Raw genomic sequence first — 18,738 nt, forward strand, 5'->3', positions numbered from 1 at the left:
TGGGCACACTCACAGCATGGGAGACCTCGGCTGCAGGCTTGGGCTGGCCTGCTCCCGGCATACTGACGGGGCCGGCTTTCGGCACGGGCCGGTCGTCCCAGCAGCAGCTGTAAAAGGATCTTCAAACGACCCCGGCAGAAGCAGAAGAGGCGCCGAAGTCCTCTTCGCACCACGGTTCCCGCAGCATCAGAGGGTCAGCTGTCCACCAGAAGCCCCCACAAAGTGACACAGGGCACCCTTGGGGCAACAGCGCCCGCAGAGCCGGAAATCCGGGTCCAGGGAGGGGGAGGGGGAGCACATACAAGCCAGGCCAGAGCGCCTGCTGGGGCAGGAGGGCGCGTTCTACGGCGAGCAGCACACGCCCGAGCCCCTGGGCACGCTGCAAGCCGAGGGCGTGAAGTATTGCTGCTGAGATCCGGCAGGCAAAGACGAGGCCGACCCGGGGGCAGGGGGGGCAGGGGGTCTAGGAGCAGGGGAGGTGTTGCTTGAGGATCTGCCGGGTCTGGGGGGCTATCCGGTCTGGGAAACGGACTTTGAACTCTACAATCAAGTCTCCGCGCTGGGTGGGGACCTTGGGGAAGGGCAGCCCCTCCCCACGCAGTCTCTTCACGGTGCCAGGCTTGATGATGTCGTTGCAGGGCAGGGGGATGACGCGCCCGTCCACGGTGGGAATGTTGACAGTGCAGCCGCACAAGGCCTGCAAGACACAAGGGGATACCACACGAACACATGAAGCTGCCTTATACTGAATCCTTGGTCCATCAAAGTCAGCATTGTCTACTCAGAGTGGCAGCGGCTCTCCAGGGTCTCAGGCAGAAAAGGGTCTTTCACATCACCTACTCGCCTGGTCCCTTTGACTGGAGATGCCACTGGGGATTGAACCTGGGACCTTCTGCATGCCAAGAGAGGCTCCACCACTGAGCCACGCCCCCCCCCCCAACATTGCATCAGGCATGCAGACCCAGAGCAGCCGGGAACCAGGAGCCCAGGAGGCCCTGCCCCTCTCCCCTGGCCGCTGAAACTGTCAGAGCATCGGAGGAGAGGGCTCGGGAGGGGAGCCCCTTCCCTGGCCGGCAGCTCCAACCCCACAGCCACTCAGAGCCCAGGCAGCCCCGCAGCAGGCCCCAAGCAAGAGCTAGACTGAGAACGGCTTTGGAGCCTAATCCCAGTGAGGTAACCCAAACAGTCTTCAGAGGTTTCCGCAGCCCCCTCAGCTGTTGTGCCCATGCCCCCCCCCACACACACACACAGCCAACAGCCTGCAGAAGGTCGTGAAAACCTAAGAGAGACTCTGGCCTTGCCTGGGTCGCACGCAGCCCCTTCCAGGAAGAGAAGGCTTTCGAGAGTTTTCTCCTGCTGCCTTGGTTCCGTGAGGCCTCGAACGGAAGCCAGACACCCTCGAGCTGGGCTATTTTTACCCACCAGCGCCCACAACATCAGAGCTGCCAAAAGAGCCACCTTAGCGCTGACTCCAGAGGAGCAATCCCAAAAAGAGCAAGGCCCCCCGACTCCATTCTCACCCTCCCTTTGGCTTTATTGCGCAGGGGAGCTACGTGCCTGGCTGAGGCTCCCCGCTATGGAGCCGGCAGACACGGACGGAGACCAAAGCAGGGGCCTGGCATATCCCTGTAGGCCTGGTTCCTGCCCTTGCAGGGATGGCTGAGAAGACAGGAAGTTGGGCATCAAGAGTACTGACAGCTCCGTGGGGGCCCGCAGCCAAGGTACGGAAAGGCCTGTCTCTCGGGGCAGCTCAATTTTCAGGGATCGTTCCCTGCATTCAGCTTGCTGATTGGATGCTGCAGAATGACCTGCTTGGGCAGCCCACCTGCAGAAGACAGACGGAATCCTCACTGAGGCAAGACCCCTCCCCCAAGTGGCCTCTGGGCTGGGCTTTGAGCCGGCTGCGCCGTGGGGCTGGGTTCCCAAATGGAAGCAATGGCAGGCAGGCGGCTCTCCCTGCAGAAACACGGCTGCCCCCCAATCGAGGAGGAAAGGCCCTCCTGGCCACCGCCACCCCCTTGTTCCAGTTCATTTCACCGGCAGAAGAGCCTGGGAGGAAAACCCAGCGGAGGAGCTGCCCGTTCGTTGCACGCTTTGCACGGAAGGTGGCAGAGCAACGCAGCACAGAGCCGGTGCGGACCGCGGAAGCCCCGAGCGAGTGGCATGTCCTCAGGTGAACCTGCCAGCTCCGGAAGCAGCCCAAAAAAACCCGAACGGGCGGACAGCCCATGGGGAGCCAGCGAGGCAAGCGGCGGGAGGGGGAGGAGGGGGTGTGAGCCCTGCAACGGTCTCTGCAGATCTGAAAGCCCCTGCCTCACTTCAGCATGGAAGTGGGCATGCTCATGAAAGGTATTTTATGGATCTCTGGGGTCCGAAGGGGGAGAGGGCATGCAAAACTACCCCAGCAGACTGTCTCCTTTTGGAGAAACTGCTGCATTGGGAAGATAGGTGTCCCCCCACTCCACCCCCCAAGTTAAGACCTGCTGAAAGCAACTGGCTGGCAAGTGGAGCCCCGGCCCCAAAAGCCACTGAGTGAGAGCTGAGCACGGGGCTAGATTGGCAGGTGGTTCCCGGCCACCCCAGAACTTTGGTACAGGAGCCACGGGGGCTCCCACCGCAAGGACTCCCTCTGTGCTCGGCCTGCTTGTAAATGCAAGACGCACACACAGCTGCTGCAGCCGACACCTGCCAGGGGAAATGCCACTATGGAGCACCGGCTCCGAACAGGCTTGAGACTGAAGCAGCCATGAACAGGGACCCTCTCAGCTAGGAAGCCAGCGGCCAGCTGAGCGGGACAGCGGGGAAGATGGGCAAAGGTCAAGCGTGCCAGAATACAAGAACATCAGAAAGGCCCTGCTGGATCAAACCAAGGTCAATCAAGTACAGAAGCCTGTTTACACAGTGGCCGACCAGGTGCCTCTAGGAAGCCCACCTGGGTCTCACGGCAGCCTCAGCCTCTACGCCCTGTTGCTGGACCTCCAGGGCAAACCGTCAGCTGCTGTATGAAACAGGATGCAGGACTTGATGGGCCCTCACTGGTCTGATCCAGCAGGGCTCTTCTGATGTTCGTGTTCTCAGTCTCCAGTGGATAAGTTGGTTGGGAGGTTCAGACACACCTGTGGCCTTCCCTACAGGTATTCCATCCCCAAGTTTAAGAGGGGAGGAGACCTCTCTAGCCTGCACCAGCAAAACCGGACTGGAAAATGTCAAAGCCAGGGCAACAGGAATAACTGGACTCCACCAAAGCTCTTCGCCTCTGGCCAAGTGAGGAGCCGCCTCCTCTCCTCCGTGGACCGGGATCTTGCAGGGCCCTTCCGAGAGGCAGCCATCGAGTTCTTTAAAAATACGCCGGCAGCCAAAAGTCGCCCTTCTGAGACTCTGAAGATCAGCTGTCCGGGGGGCTCAGCCCTCCCCCCTGCCAGTTCCTGGCACCCCTCCCTTTGCCTCTCTCTGCCTGCTTCTCCCCCTTCACAGTGCAGACACAACTCTTGGGGGGGGGGGGCTCTTCACATGTCAGCCCTCGCTCCCTGCTGGCAGACGTTCGGGGGCTTATGGATGCATCCTGCCCTATTTCCCCATGTTCACACACCTGAACACATGAAGCTGCCGTATACTGAATCAGACCCTCGGTCCATCAAAGTCAGTATTTTCTACTCTGACCGGCAGCGGCTCTCCAGGGTCTCAGGTTGAGGTCTTTCATATCACCTGCTTGCCTGGTCCCTTTAACTGGAGATGCCAGGGATTGAACCTGGAACCTTGTGCATGCCAAGCAGATGCTCTGCCACTGAGCCATGGCCCCTCCCCTCAATGAAGTCAGCATCCTCCTATGCTTCACATAGCTGAATAAGAATGATGCCCTCCTAAGTTCCTTACCAGTGGAGGGCACCGGGTTCTGCCCACTGCGCGCAGTCTGCCGGGGCAAGGCAGGAGTGGCAAGGCAGAAGAGAGAGGAAAGAAGAGCCACTGGCTAGGGAAACCAGCAGAGCACCAGAGATGCGGGCAGCGCCAGCCCCCCAGCTCTTCACCGTTTGTGACTTAGCATGACGAAGACCACCTTGGGAGCCTGGCACACCCAAAACTCCAGCTGCCTCCTCCCCCCCACCCCCACCCATGCAATCTTGAGCCAAGGACTGACCTCTTTCAGGCTGATCGTGGCCGTGTAGATGATGTTCGTCCCATCCCGCCGAAAATGGGTGTGCGGCTTGTCTTTCAAGATGAAGACGATATCGGCGGGGATGTTGTCGGGCGTGGCGTCCCCCTCCTTGGGGAAGGTGATCTTGGTGCCCTCTTTCCACCCGCGCTTGATGACGATGTTCAGGATCTTGTCCTCGGTCCGCATGGTCCTCCCGTCCGGGTTCAGCCGCCGGCGGGTGATCTTCATGCGCTTGGTGGCGCCGTGGTAGATCTCCTCCAGGGAGACCTTCAGCTCGTGGACCACGGGCGGGTCCTGCACTTTCCGGCGCATGTGGATGGGCTCCGGGTGCCGCCGGTGCACGCCGCTGAGCCCATTGAAGCCGAACCGGCCGAAGGCACTGAAGGGATCGTCGCTGTCCTCGTCAACGTCCATGTCCTCGTGGTCAAAGCCGTTGAAGACCCGGGAACGGCCGCTGGTGAAGAAGATGTCGAAGGGGTTGGAGCCCCCAAAGAAGGAGGCGAAGGTGGCGTGGGGGTCTCCATGGAAGGTGTAGTGGAAAGTGTTTCCCGTGTTGCCCGATGAGCCGCCGCCTGTTTTGAGCCCTAAAGCAGAAGAGAACCACCAGTCAAGGGACAGAGAAAGCAGCAGCTGAACGTGGCCAAAGAGGGAAAAAACAGCCTGAAGCCACAACCAGCCCATCAGAAAAAAGCCTGAAGCCACAACCCGAACCAGCCCATCAGATGGGCTGGTGGCTGCTTGCTTTTGTCTGCTCCTGCTAGCCACAGTGGGTGGGAGAGCAAATGCCTCTTCAGCTGAACCCACTCCCCAGAAGCCTGGCTGAAGTCTGCACAAGAACCTCCACTCCCCTCTTGGTCCTGCAGCCCACGAGCCTCCCCGCCATAGCACAGCAGCAGGAGCAACCCTTGGGCAAGGCAAGGGAGCCCTTGAGAGCCAGGAGGGCATATGGCCATACGGAAGTCACCTGCAATCCTAGTCTGGTGTTCCAATCAAACGCCACGACCCACAGGAGCCTGTAGCCCAGCCACCCACCCCTTCTGCCCCTTCCTGGCTGTGCCGCAAGGCCCCGTGGGCACCCGCCATCCCCAGGGAGACTGCAACTGCTACACAATCTCCGCAAGCCTCAGATCCCTTGGGTAGCTAGGAGCAGAGGGTGGGAGGGCACGGGGGCCATTTCCCTTGCGAAGGCGTGGGGGGTGGGAATTGCCACCGGAAGAGTCTGAAAGGAAGGCTGCCCAGACCGGCTGATCTAGGGAGAGCTCCTCCCTCCTCCCTCTCCTGTGAAGAGGGGCTCTTTTCTCCTGCCACCGACTGTCAATGCAGACGCAAGAAGCCCTTCTATGGGGACAGACGGGGTGTAGGGCAGGGCTTCTGACCCCTCCCAACTGCATGGCTCATACCCTTCCCCAAGCTGTGCGGGGATTTCATAAGGACTTCACTCTTGCATAATGGTTCCTAATATTTAGGAGCCACCTCTCCTATTATGATTCTATAATTCTTGCTTAAAGTGCTCAAGGTGCCTTGAAAAGTTCCCAGCTGGACCATTTCCTCCCACAGGGTTTGCTTTCATCATGACTGCTGAAAAGCCAGGCCCGGAAATGAATGAGCATCCTTCACCTCCGTGCGTCTCTTCCAAGGAAACCCCAGACAGATTTACAGGTCCAAGTGAATGTTTCCTATGAAACACCCACCATTGGAAATCCTTCCAGGAGGACTTGTGGTGGCAAAGGCTTCCCTGCACCCGGGCCCCACCCTCCGGAGCCTGGACCCTCCATGGGTGTAGCCGCCCAAACCCCCACCCCCAGCCAACCAGCTCCAGTATCGAAGCAGCTGCAAACTCCGGGGCAAACTGCTGCAATAGCAGCAGAGAGAGGGGGAGGAACAGAGGAAGCTCCCTAAGAAGCGAAGAGGGGCCCAAGGGACACAGCTCCTTCGGGTGGGGAGGGGGTGCTTGATAAGCCACAAAGATGGCCCCTGTGCCCCGCCTGGACTTTTTTAAGCAGCCAGCCAGCCGGGCGGCCAGCAACCATGAAGCTCTTAACAGCAGAATGCTCAAGGCAAGCAGCATCTTTGAGGGTGGATGCTGAACGTGCAAAGAGGAGCGTGTGCTGCCAAGAAAGCTCTTTGGCCTCCTGGGAGTCCTCGAGGGGAGAAGAAGGTGGGTGCTGCCGCCTCTGCCTGGTCCAGTCAGTGACTTTTCCCCTCAGCATGGACACTGAATGACGAGGAGGCCCAGCAGACAACCTCTCCCCAGAGCCCCTTCCTTTAACTGAGTCTCCTGACCCCTTCTGGATCACCCCCAGACGCACCCCGATAAAACTGCTAAGTGACGTTCTTGGAACGGGTTTTCCATGAACCCCCGTTATTTCTTGAACAGAAGCTGAGGCTGCTGCAATTATGTCTTGCCTGTCACCACTGTGACATAATTAGATGCTTCAGTCAGACAGAGAGAGAGAGAGTGCGCGCGCAAGCAGAGCCGCTGCCAGGCCTGAGCCTTTATCCTAGGGCCAAATAGCCGGGCCGCCTGCTGCCTCCGAATTGGGAAGCTAAGGAGTCGGGTTCCAGTTCTCCTTCCCCCACCTGCCGCTACTGTTCCACAGTGCCCCAGGGAGCATGGGCCTGCTCCACGATTTTGTCACACTCTTCCAAAAAAACATTCCTAGGCCATAAGGGTGCAGAGCCTGTCAGTGCACCTATGAACCAGCTGGAAGCAGCGGAAGGGGGGGGGGAAACGTCTGCACAGGATCCTGCCCCTTCTCAGCTTCATAAAAAAGGCAATCCCAATCTCCCCTGCCAACACTCCGCCACTGCCATCTCCAACTCCAACATGTCTTAGAAAAGATTTTAGAAGCAAGAGGTACGCAAAAGAAATGCACAAAAGCTTTGCTCAATGAGCCTAATTTATTCAGATCGAAGGAATCTGCGTGTTTCTGGGCCAGAGTGTGGCCGGGCCAGCCAAGCTGCCAGAGACTGTTTATTCCCAGTCTTCTGAACAGCGAGTCCTGGACCGATCTGGCTGATTAATGCGACTGCTATTCCCAGCTTAACTTCCCTCCCCAGCAAAACAGGCCCACGGAAACCGCCGCGCTCCCTGCCAACGGCCTGGCCTCGCTTATGAAACAAGGAGCTATTACTAAAATTGGGAAAGGCTGCAACGCAGAGAAACACACACGGGGCAGCATGTACTGAAAAGGAAGCAGAGAGCAGGCAGAAGTCAGGCCCCAATTATGCTACGGGGGACGTGTTTTCACCTACGGCCCGTCACGTGGGCCTCTGTTCTTGGTGGGGCAACCCAGAAGTCACCAAGCCTTCTCAACAAGCACGGAGAGTGCCAATTTCCCTGGGAACTAAACCTCCAAGCATGGGCAGATCCTGCTCTCCCCACACAAGCCTTGCAAGGGTGCTTCTCCCCACCTTCCCCCAGCTACTATTGCTGCTTGGGGAGAAAGGCCCCAGGCAAGGCCAGCTGAGTTTGCACAGGAAAGCTGCTCCAGAAGCCCGTCGGCCACAGCAGGTCAGGCGCTACGCTCGGGAGACCTACTTCTGTGGGCAACTAACAAGAAGGGATCACAAGGCAAAGCCGGATGGGGATACCTGCCATTAAGTCACCCCAGGGCACTTCCTGGGGGGATGAACCCAAGTGGAGAGTACCAAGGCACTTCAACCCCCTTACCTTCCTCCCCATATTGGTCATAGACAGCCCGCTTCTTGGGATCGCTCAGGACGTCGTAGGCCTCTGCAATCTCCTTGAACTTGTCCTCCGCATTGGGATCCTTGTTCTTATCGGGGTGGTACTTTAAGGCCATTTTCCGGTAGGCTTTCTTGATCTCATCTTCGTTGGCTCCCGACTGGATTCCCAGGGCCTTGTAGTAATCCTTCCCCATCGTGGAGACAGTCCCGGCCACCGACTCTTTATTCCTGCAAGGAGAGAGATTGGGTGAGGGGGAGTCAAAAGGGCCTCCATCCAAACATGCAGGCCAGAGCTCTGGAACTGGTGCAGCCCCCGGCCTTCTCCATCCCAAGGCCCTTCCAACCCCTGCATGTTATGTCTGGACACGGGGAAGAATTCTGCCTCTTTGAAAACACCAGCCCTTCACAACCTATTCCTCCAAGGGAAAGGGGCTGCAGGAGAGCCACTCAACCTTCCTGTGCCAGACTCACCGGGGCAGAGTGCCCTGCAAAGGGGGGGGCTGTGTTGTTATGCAGAGGGCAGGAATAGGAGCAGCATGTGACCCTGTAACTGGAGAGGGAGGCCGCTGCCCCTCCACAAATAGGTGTGCAGGGAAGGAGTCTTGGGAGGAGGGAAACGGGCAGCTGCCACCGAGCACCAATCCAGAAACTGCCAGGGAGGAAGGGCTCCTCCATGCCTCTGCTCTAGCAGGCTCCCCTGCCTGCCGGGGAGGGAGCTGGGGCCGCGAGGACAGGCGGGGGAGCCTTTGAAACAAGACTTCCTAATGCACGGCAGAATGAAAGGCTCCGTATCCAAGGAGCGCTTTTGTCTTCCCTTGTGCAGACGGCCTTAAAAGAACTTCTCAAAACAGCGTGGGGAGTTCACACGAGGACACGTTCCCACCATGTACCAGCGGAAAGACGGCAGAGGACAGAGCTGTTAGACGGAGACATCTTGCGATGGTGGGAGGCTATTTTTAAAGCGTTCACAAGCCGGGCATCTGCAGTCCCCTGAGAAACACCGTGGCAGGCTAGAATCACAGGAAGGGGGCTAGGGGGTCTCCTCTCCTTCAATGAGGGGGTGTGGAGGCAGCCAGGAAGAGAATGTGGCGCATTCCCCACTACGCAAGGCTATGAGGAATAGCCTAAGACAGGGGTGTCAAACATAAGGCCCCCGGGCCGGAACTGTCCCCTTGAGAGCTCTTATCCGGCCCGCGAGTAAGCCAAGTCATCTATCCCCTCCAACCTCGATCTGGGCTGGCGAGGCACGGCCTGGCCAAGAGACACCTATGTTATATCCAGCCCTCGTTAACAAATGAGTTCAACACCCCTGGCCTAAGACCTTACACATGTGTCCCCTCTCTTCCCAGACTGGCTCTCTGGCAGGGAGCCCCCTCACCACTCACGAGAGTATTGGAAGAGCCACCGGGCCCACATCTAGCCCAGCATTTTGGCCTTCTGTGATGCTGCCTCCCAGCACCAAGGTTCAGAGGCTTCCTGCCTCCCTCAGTGCTCCCCTTTCCTCACCAAGGCCAGCAGGCAGTGATAGATGTCTCCTCCATGAACCTGCCTGGTCTGAGCTTGTGGCCGTCACGACCAGTGAGCTCCACATTTTAATTACTGATTGAGTAAGAAATGATTCCTTTAGTCTGTCCTGTACCAGTTGCCCATCAAATTCATTGGGTGCCCCCGAGCACGAGTATTACAGAGAAGGCAAGAAAGCCCCCTCTCTCCACTTTACCCCATAAATAATTTCATAAACTTCTACCACGTTTCCCCCCCCTTAGCCATCTCTTTTCTGAACTGAAAAGTCCCCATTCCCAATAGGAAAGGTGCTCCAACCCCTGAATCACCTTGGTTGCCCTCTCCTGAATTTTTCCCAGCAGTGCAGTATCCTTTTTGAGAGACGGTGACCAGAACTGTTCTCAGTATTCCAAACAAGGTCGTACCATACAGGGGCATCACACTATTGGCTGTTTTATTCCCAAATCCCTTCCCTAACAACCCTCATCGGGGGAGCTGGGCCCTTCTTCACCGCTACCACGCACCGGGTTGACATTTTCATTCAGCTATCCGCTAAAACTCCAAGGTCTCTTTCTCTCTCAGCCTCAGCCATCAGCATATCTTTAAAGCTGGGGTGTTTTGTTCCACTGCACATCACCTGATGCTTATCAACTCTGAACTATTGCTTCATGGGAAGCCTGAAGGGCTCATAGCCATACGGAGCTCAAGGGCTCCTCATCTTTTCCAGCTCTTAGATCACATAGAATCATAGAGTTGGAAGGGACCACCAGGGTCATCTGCACAATGCAGGAAATTCACAACTACCTCCCCCCACACACACACACACCCAGTGACCCCCCTACATGCCCAGAAGATGGCCAAGGTGTCCTCCCTCTCACAATCTGCCTAAGGTCACAGAATCAGCATTGCTGACAGATAGCCATCTAGCCTCTTCTTAAAAACCTCCAGGGAAGGAGAGCCCACCACCTCCTGGGGAAGCCTGTTCCACTGAGGAACCGCTCTGACTGTTAGTTCTTTCTAATGTCTAGATGGAATGTCAACCAACGTAGTTCCCAGTTCTCGGAAGGCGAAAGAGAACCCAGGGCCACCTGGTGAGTTCATCCACAAGAGCTGCCCCACTGCCTGTGAGAGAACCGAAACCCCTTTCCCAACAAGGGCTGCAAGCAGGGCTTCTGCAAGCAGAGCCCGAGGACGTGGCACTTCGCTGAGCACCAGGTGCAAAAGCACAGCAGCTTCTCAAGCCAGTCCGCCTCCTTGCCCACCTGAGCTCTGGATTTCAGACCCTTAGTGCTCAAGAGCAGCTACAGCAGAGGATCTTCAAGGTTATAAGCTTTTGAGAGTCAAAGCTCCCTTTGCCAGATATCTGATGAAGAGAGTCTGACTCCTGAAAGCTCAGACCCCAGAAACCTCGCTGGTCTCTAAGGTGCCACCGGACTTGAATCTAGCTGTTCTACTTCAGACCAACGCAGCCGCCCTCTGAAACGACCAGTGCTCCGGAGGATCTTGCTTGTGTAATCTCAGAGGTCTGTTTGCTGAACTCTGCAAATCACAAAAGCTCCTGTTGTCTTCAACAGATGCTGCTTCCTCCACCCCCACCCCCCGCCAGGAGAGCCAGACAAGGCCGTCACTCCCCAACCACCAAGCACCATGGAGGATCCCTGGATCTTCAAGGCCGTGCAGTGGGGCGCAGCCCCAGGAAGTCGCAGGGGTGAAGGCCATCACCCCTTCTCCAAAGGCTCTTTTTCCGAACGAACACCAGAGTAGACGCCTTTTCCTTCACAATGGGGAAAGCAGTTGCAGGGAAATTCTGATTTAAAAGTACGTGATGAGGAAAGAGACGCGCACACACAATCTGCTGTGATCCAATTCACAGTCCTTAGCATCTTTTCAGTTGGGGTGAAAGCTCGGGGGGGGTACATTTTCCAATCTGCCACATCACGTCTCCTGAGGAGCCAGCAGCGGCCTATCAGCTGTCCGACGAAGAGACTCAAAAGCTGGGCATGGTGCCCGCAGCACCCCTGCTTGGGGCCAGAGGACTTTGCCATCTTGCCAAAGGTTACATGGGACAGCAGAGCAGGGAAGCGACTCCCCAGCAGCTCCCCACTGGCCCTGCCCCACGGCCTGGATCATCCTGCCTGTCTGCTGCTCTCCTCATGCCCAGCCCACCCCTCCAGGCATCTCGTGCCAAATTCCTCTCGGCTTCTGCAGCATCTTTACGCTTTCCCATCTGTTCCGTAAAGGCCAGGGGCGTTCCAAATACCGCCGCTGCCTCCGTGGCTTCTTTCCAAATGCTGAATTCTTTTCTATCCCACCATCCGGGGCTTGACACGGAACCCCACACTGAGCCAAATATTTATCTCCTTCTAGGCAACCAGCAGCCATGTGCCGCTCACCATCTCATAGGGTCGTGGCCAGGTGCAAGCTCCGCCCCCGAGGCCCCGATGAGCTCACCCACATGGCATTCACATGCCAAGTGCTTTGCTCACTCCAGGGCCTTCTCCCTCATAACAGCCCTGCAAATCATGACGCTGTTTTTCTGCTTTTATCGCTGGGTCCATCTCCGAGGCAGAGGGCAACCGTGGTCAGGAGGAGGAATGAAGCCAGCTCTCCCCATGCCCCCACCGCTCACTAAGGATGGTGCGCCCTTCAGGACAGTGCTGCTCAAATATTAGGTTCAGTTTTGGGCACCAACAATTTAAGAAGGATGTAGACAATCTGGAACGTGTCCAGAGAAGGGCAACAATGATGGTGAGGGGTCTGGAGACCAAGTCCTATGAGGGAAGGTTGAAGGAGCTGGGTATGTTTAGCCTGGAGAGGAGAAGACTGAGGGGTGATATGATAACCATCTTCAAGTACTTGAAGGGCTGTCATATAGAGGAGGGTGCCAAGTTGTTTTCTGTTGCCCCAGAAGGTCGGACCAGAACCAAAGGGTTGAAATTAAATCAAAAGAGTTTCCGTCTAGACATCAGGAAGAATTTCCTAACAGTTCGAGCGGTTCCTCAGTGAAACAGGCTTCCTCGGGAGGTGGTAAGAGCTCCTTCCCTGGAGGTTTTTAAGAAGAGGTTAGATGGCCATCTGTCAGCAATGCTGATTCTATGACCTTAGGCAGTTCATGAGAGGGAGGGTGTCTTGGCTGTCTTATGGGCATGGAGTAGGGGTCACTGGGTGTGTAGGGGGGAGGTAGCTGTGAATTCCCTGCATTATGCAGGGGGTTGGACTAGATGACCCTGGTGGTCCCTTCCAACTCTGTGATTCTATTCTAAGGTTCTCACATCCCAGGGCGTCACGGCAGAGGCAGAACAAGCAGAGCGGCTGGCTCTGGGACAAGCGCCGCCAGAGGACCTGCGGCCCACCTGCGCCTTTGCCCGGCCCACTCTTCCTTGCTGCTGTCGGCATCGCTTGCGGGGAAGAGGATTCTGCAGCTGGAGTCTGTTGCATTTCTTGGCCTCTGGCATTGTTTTAAGCAACAAGCTTCACTGGAGAAGCAGGAGAGAAACAGCTAAAAATAAATCAGCCATTCCCGCAACCGCCTCTTGCTCCCCAGCAGCTTTTGTCAGCAAAACCACTTCCGCGCTGACCTGGACAGCCCAGGATGGTCAGATCTGGGAAGCTAAACTGGGTCGGGTTAGTACTGGGGTGGGAGACCAGCCAGGAAGTCCAGGGTTGCTACACAGAAGCAGGCAATGGCCAACCACCTTGGTTTGCCTCTTGCCCTAAAAAACCCACGGGGTGGCCATACATCAGCTGCTGCTTGACAGCACTTTACACACACACGGTTCTTCCCACGGGGCCTTATCTACATGGAATGGTGCTTCTGCGTAGCAACGCGGGACCAAGGAAGCAAAGCAGGTCTCCAGTTAAACCTCTCAGCACTGGAGGTACAGAACAGGGGAGGGGTGTTGTCTCCAGGGGCTGGGCAGAGACACCAGCACTGGTAGAAGTCGGAAGCACGGCTAGGTGGAGTCACCTTGGCCTGACCCAGCCAGCCGGCGCTTCACGCCCTCGCTCACACCTTTGCTTCCTCAGTGCCGCTGTCTCCAAGCCCCGAAGATGCCCAGAGAGAGTCTGCACACACGCTGGCACGGCCAGCCCAGCTCTAGACATTTGGCAGGCGAGTGCTCCTGGCAGGCAGAGGAAGAACCGTCCCCTCCCTGCCACCTGCCTCTCTCTCTGCCAGGCGGCGGGTTGAGGCGCGCCACAGATCTCCCCCCTCCCTAGGCTGACACACCAAATCCAGAAATGCAGCAGCCCCCGAAAGGCATTCGCTCTCAGCCCGCTCCTTTGCGTGGGGGGCTCAGAATGGGGGAGGCAGGCGGGGGAGCGGGTTTCTGGCACAGAAGCTGTAACTCCCTGCCTTAAGTAGTGAGATCAGGAGCTGGAAATAAGGCTCCCGCGGGTGGGGGCAGCGGCAGGAAGCTGCGAGCGGCACAGCAGGAGGTCTATTGTTAGAAGCACACGGGGCCACCGGGCACTGACAGGGGGCGGGCTCTCAATGCCAAGAGGCTGCCAAGGCCGTGGAGCTACAGCCTGAGCGGCAAAGGCCAGTGGGGAGGGAGCTCCGCATGACAGGTCAGCTGGTTGAACCCCATGCCCGTTCTGTGGAAGGCCAGCCCAGACTCCAGGAAGCAGGGGCCAGCAAAAGAGGACCCGGGTGAGGGGCAGAGCAGAGAGAAACGACCGCTGGCAAATCCTGCCACCCTCCCACTGTGCCAGCCTCGGTGCAGGGGCCAACAGCACCTTCTTGCCCCCCACAAGCCCCCCCAACCAAAGGGCTGTCATTCCCCTCCTCAGCATCACGCTCCTTCCAACAAACCCACTTGCCAACTGTGTCAACACTGAACACATGAAGCTGCCTTCTACTGAATCAGACCCCTCCCCTTTGGTCCATCAAGGTCAGTATTGTCCACTCAGACCGCCATCAAGGTCAGTATTGTCCACTCAGACCGGCAGCGGCTCTCCGGGGTCTCAGGCAGGGGTCTTTCCCATCACCTCCTTGCCTAGTCCCTTTAACTGGAGATGGCGGGGATTCAACCTGGGACCTTCTGCATGCCAAGCAGATGCTCTACCACTGAGCCCCAGCCCCTCCCCATAACAGTGTGGGGAGGGAAGCCAAAGACACCTTCCACCAAAGAGCCATACTGGGCTCTGGAGGTCCCCAGAGGCCCACCTCAGGCTGCTGAGCTTCTCCCTCACCCAGGCACCCCTTGTCGACTGCCCAGGCCCAGCAGAAGGAACCCCCTCCCCGCCGCCTTGCTTCTGCAGAACACCCTGCAAGAGACACCACCGAGCCCCCTTCCTCCAACTGCACCAGGCCCTGTCCAGAGGGGCAGCCCTTAGAATGAACGCGCAAGGGTCAGTTGCACTCTGCATCTTTGGGGGCACCCCGGCCTATCCCTCATGTTTTCCCCCTGCATCCTCCACCCATATGGCAGGGGTTGGCACTGGGGGCCCCAGCTCTGGCCCCACCTCGTTTTACATAAACAAGATGTTTCTCAGCTGCTGTTTTAACACTTGTGGAAACTGGGGGGGGGGGAGAAGAGAGAGAAGAGCCACCCTCCGTCTAAGGAGTAAGCGCAGGCCCATCACATCCCATTCCTCTCAGCTGCTGGTAGAGAAGAGAACAGAACATTTGATGGAAGCAGCATCAGCAGCACAAGAAGAGCTCCAGAATGGGGAGATCTCCCCCCCCCTCGCGGGGGAGCTGCAGGGAAGGCTGCCAAGCCTTGTAGGTCACCCCGCGGGCTCAGCACACTCTTCAAGCAGCACCCCCACACATGGTGGTAAAACACGACGCCGTCCCCGGATAACCCCCCTCCGGGGGCTTGGCACACCGCTCGGAATCCCTCCCTGGCCAAATCCCCCTTTTTTCTCCCCTCCACCAAATGCTTTCCAAAGCAGATGGATGGGAGCCTCTGGGGGAAATCCTAAATACCAAGGAACCGGACAGCAACCCCTCAAGCCAAAGCCAGAGGTCCCCTCCCCTCCCCTCCCCTCCGCACAGCAGCCCTCTGGAGCCTCCCCGGGCTGTTTCCCAGGTCCGCCCGATGCCAGGGCGGCCATGCCAGCAGCCCAGTCGGCGACGGCAGCAGCCGGGCGCGCGCACGCACCCACCCGGGCACGCCGTGCCAGCGCCGGCTCCCAGCTCCTGCCCAGGATGGGGGCCGAGAGCCCGCCCTCGAGGCCCGCCGCCCGCACTCACCGCAACTTCACGAACCCGCTCGTGCCCCAGGCGCTCCGCCGCAGCGGCTCCAGCTTGATTCGGAACATGGCTCCGCCGGAGGAGGAGGAGGAGGAGGAGGAGGAGGAGGAAGGCGGCGGCCGGGGCACAGCGCAGGACCACCACCACCCCCCCCCCGGACACCGGCTCGCAAGTCAGCAACGCAGGGGCGGCGGCGGCAGAGGCGATGCTCCCAGGGATGCTCCCGGCGGCTCCACGGCCCCCTCCCTCCTTCCCTCCGCGCAGCCCCCTCCCCGCCGCCGAATAGGCTCCAGGAAGCCCTGGGGCAGCCGCGATGCCGCTCCTCATTGGCTTCTCGCTGCAAGCGCCGGCGGAGGAGCAGCCTTCGGGGGGGGGGGGGAGATGCTGAGCCAGGGATGCCCCATGCCCCCCCCCCAAACAAAGATGCGGGGCTGGAAATGAATGGCACCCCTGGCCCTCTCCCACGGAGTGGCCCTGGAGGGTGCCCCTCGGCCAGAAGGGCAGCCAGGGCTCAGGTCCGGCCCGAGCGGGGAGGGCGCCCGGCCAGAGACGGAGGCTCAGGCGGGGCGGCGTCCCGGGCAAAGTTGAGCCAGACTTCCCGCGCTTGCCAGCCCGTCTCGCCTCTGCCCCCCAAACCGCCTCTGGGCACTCCACCACCCGCTCCCAAGACGGCCAGCCTGTGCCCCCGGTTGCCCTCCGCGCCCTGGGCATGCCCCGGCCCCCGGCCCCGCGCGGTGCCAAGCGGGGCAGCGGTCCCCCGGGCGGGCGGGCGGGCAGCGCCTACCTCTCCGCGCGGCTCCAGAAGAGCAGAATGGCGGGCATCGCAGCCGCGGGCAGGCGGGCAGCGCGCGAAGACCAAGTTTGGGCAGGCGGGCGGTCCGAGGGGCAGGCGGGCGGGCCGGCGGAGCCCAGAGGAGACCCTTCGCAGCCCGGCTGCCAAGCTGGAGTGCGCGGCGAGGAATGCCATGCCATGCCGTGCCGTGCCGCCCGCCCACCCACCTCCCCAGCCCCCCCCCACCTCGCGCTGAATCACCCGCCAGCCAGCCCCGGCCCGGCCCACCCCCCGCGCCCACGCGGCCCGTCCCCGGGGGGAGGAAGCCGAAGCAGCCCACGGACGCCGGCGGGGCCCCCAGCCCGCCCACGGGAGGGAGGGAGGGGCAGGGCGCTTTGCTGACCTCAGGCAGAGGCCGAGAGGGAGGGCACCGTGGCCATCTTCTGGTCACCGGGGGGCGGGTGGGGCGGGGGAGGGAGTTAGTGCATCTCCTGCACTGTGCAGGGGGGGTGGACTAGATGACCCTGGGGGGTCCCTTTCAACCCTGTGGCTCTATGCTTCGCTCTCCACGCGCAGGGCAGGGGGAGGGGGGCCAGGCCGGGATGCCAGGGAGGCGGGAGGGAGCGAGCGGGGAACTCAGGGCCAGGAAGCCCGGCTCGCCCTGGGAAGGCCATTCACACGGGACCCTCCCGTGTCAGGACAGGTCTGCCAGGAGATATCTCCCCCCCCCCCAGGAGTTAACCCTTCTCTGGCTAGGAAGTATCTCCCCCCCACACACACACACACACCCCTCCCCTCCTGCCTGGGGGGGGGGGAGAAGGCCCCTGGCCAAATGGCAGCCCCCCTACGGGGGAGGGGCCTCAGCAGGAGCCCCCCCGTGCGGAGGGGGAGGGGCTGGGCTTGGCCCCGCCTCCAAAGGAAACCCTGGGGGGGGAGGCGGGCCTTCTCTTCCCTTCCCCGTCCGTTGTCAGGGAGGGAGGGAGGGAGGGAGGGGCGGCCCCTGAGACGCCCCCCGCCCCGCCCGGCCCGTCCCGTCCCGGCGGCCGCCCGGGAGGCCCCAGCGACCCTCACCTGCCTCGGTCCCGGCGGCGGCGGCGGCCTCCCTCCCTCTCGCTCTCGCCCCCGCCCTCCGGGTAACGGGCGGGCCAGGAGCCCCGCCCCCGCCTAGCAACGGCCCGCCCGCGCCGCTCTCTCGCCCCTATTGGCCAGCGTCGCTGTCCATCGTGCTCGCGCGCCGTTCCCTTTGGCCCGAGCGAGGGAGAGCGGGGTAGGCGGGCTCGGGTCCGCCCGGCCCCTGCCCAAGCCCAGGCCGCCCTCCCGCTCCTCTCTCCTCACTGGCCTTGACGACGGCCAGTCACTCCCATTCTCCACTGTCATTGGTCTCTAGGCGACGGGGGGGGCGAGGCAAGCGGGCCCCGCCTCTCTCGCGGCCGGTGAAGGCTAGGCCCGCCCACGCCCCTCCGCCCGGCCTCCGCTCGACGCTGATTGGCCGTGGGCGAGCGCGCCCCCCGAAGGAAAACCCTCTGGAGGCTTCTGGAAGCCCCGTGACGTCACAACGGAGGGCCTGCTGCGAGGGCGCGGGGCGGTTTGCTCCGCCCCCTCGGTGGGCGGGGCCGGGTCCACGTGGGCCTTGACGGAGCGAGGGAAGCGTCGCCGGCCTTGGCGCAGGTTTCCTCGTGAGGAAGTCCGTCCTCTTGACTCGCAGACGCGGGAGGCGGGTGGAGACGCGGCCCGATCAGGGACTGACCCAGGCTCCTGCCGAAAAAAGAACCCTAGAGCTGGAAGGGGCCACCAGGGTCATCTAGTCCAACCCCCTGCACGATGCAAGAAGAAACGGGCGCGCTCCAAACGCCATCCCTTGCTTATCAGGGGAGGGGAGGGGCTGCTCTCAGCAGCAGACGGGAACCCCTGCCCTTCTAGCTAGCAAGCAGAACTAACTCAGCAGGGACTCCGCCCCATGAGACTCCCGCAAATATGGGAAGGGGGGAGAAGACGGAGGCCGCCCCATTTATTTGTTTTGTGGCAGGAGGGGGGAAATGTCGGCTTCAATACGAGCTAGCTCTGTGTGTCTTAAGTTAGTAGGGGGAAAGCCATGGTGAATGATAACGGGGACTGGATGAAACCGCAGAGCTCTTGGGCTCCAGACGGTGTAAAAACAGATAGGCACAGAATGTTGACGTGCCCCGTCAGAGCATGGTTTTGGGATAAATGTTCTTTCCCCAGTACAATCAGGGCTCAGTGGTTTTTGCTTGCTAAAGCAGCTGGGCCCAGCTGCAAATAAAACTGTTTTCTTGACAACGGTCTCGGGTCTCTCCCCCACGAACCCCGTTCTCCCATAACATTCCTTGGTGCCGTGACTCGGATCCAGGGGGGGAGATGGGGTGTTGCACCCCTCTGGCCCACCCGGCTCGGGGTGCCGAT

General features: G+C 60.0%; 1 protein-coding gene across 1 annotated transcript; it reads right to left on the reverse strand.

The window, feature by feature from the left end:
• Positions 1–408: 408 nt before the first annotated feature.
• On the reverse strand, positions 409–16,380 carry DNAJB5 (DnaJ heat shock protein family (Hsp40) member B5). The gene is made up of 4 exons (XM_056848026.1): positions 16,330–16,380; positions 7,827–8,071; positions 4,136–4,737; positions 409–697 (listed from the first exon to the last, which is right to left on the reverse strand). Exons 1-4 carry the CDS (start codon positions 16,365–16,367, stop codon positions 464–466), a joined length of 1,119 nt encoding a protein of 372 aa, XP_056704004.1. The 5' UTR covers positions 16,368–16,380; the 3' UTR covers positions 409–463.
• Positions 16,381–18,738: the final 2,358 nt, after the last annotated feature.

This window comes from Euleptes europaea, chromosome 4 (assembly GCF_029931775.1).
Source record: "Euleptes europaea isolate rEulEur1 chromosome 4, rEulEur1.hap1, whole genome shotgun sequence".
Lineage (NCBI taxonomy): Eukaryota > Metazoa > Chordata > Lepidosauria > Squamata > Sphaerodactylidae > Euleptes > Euleptes europaea.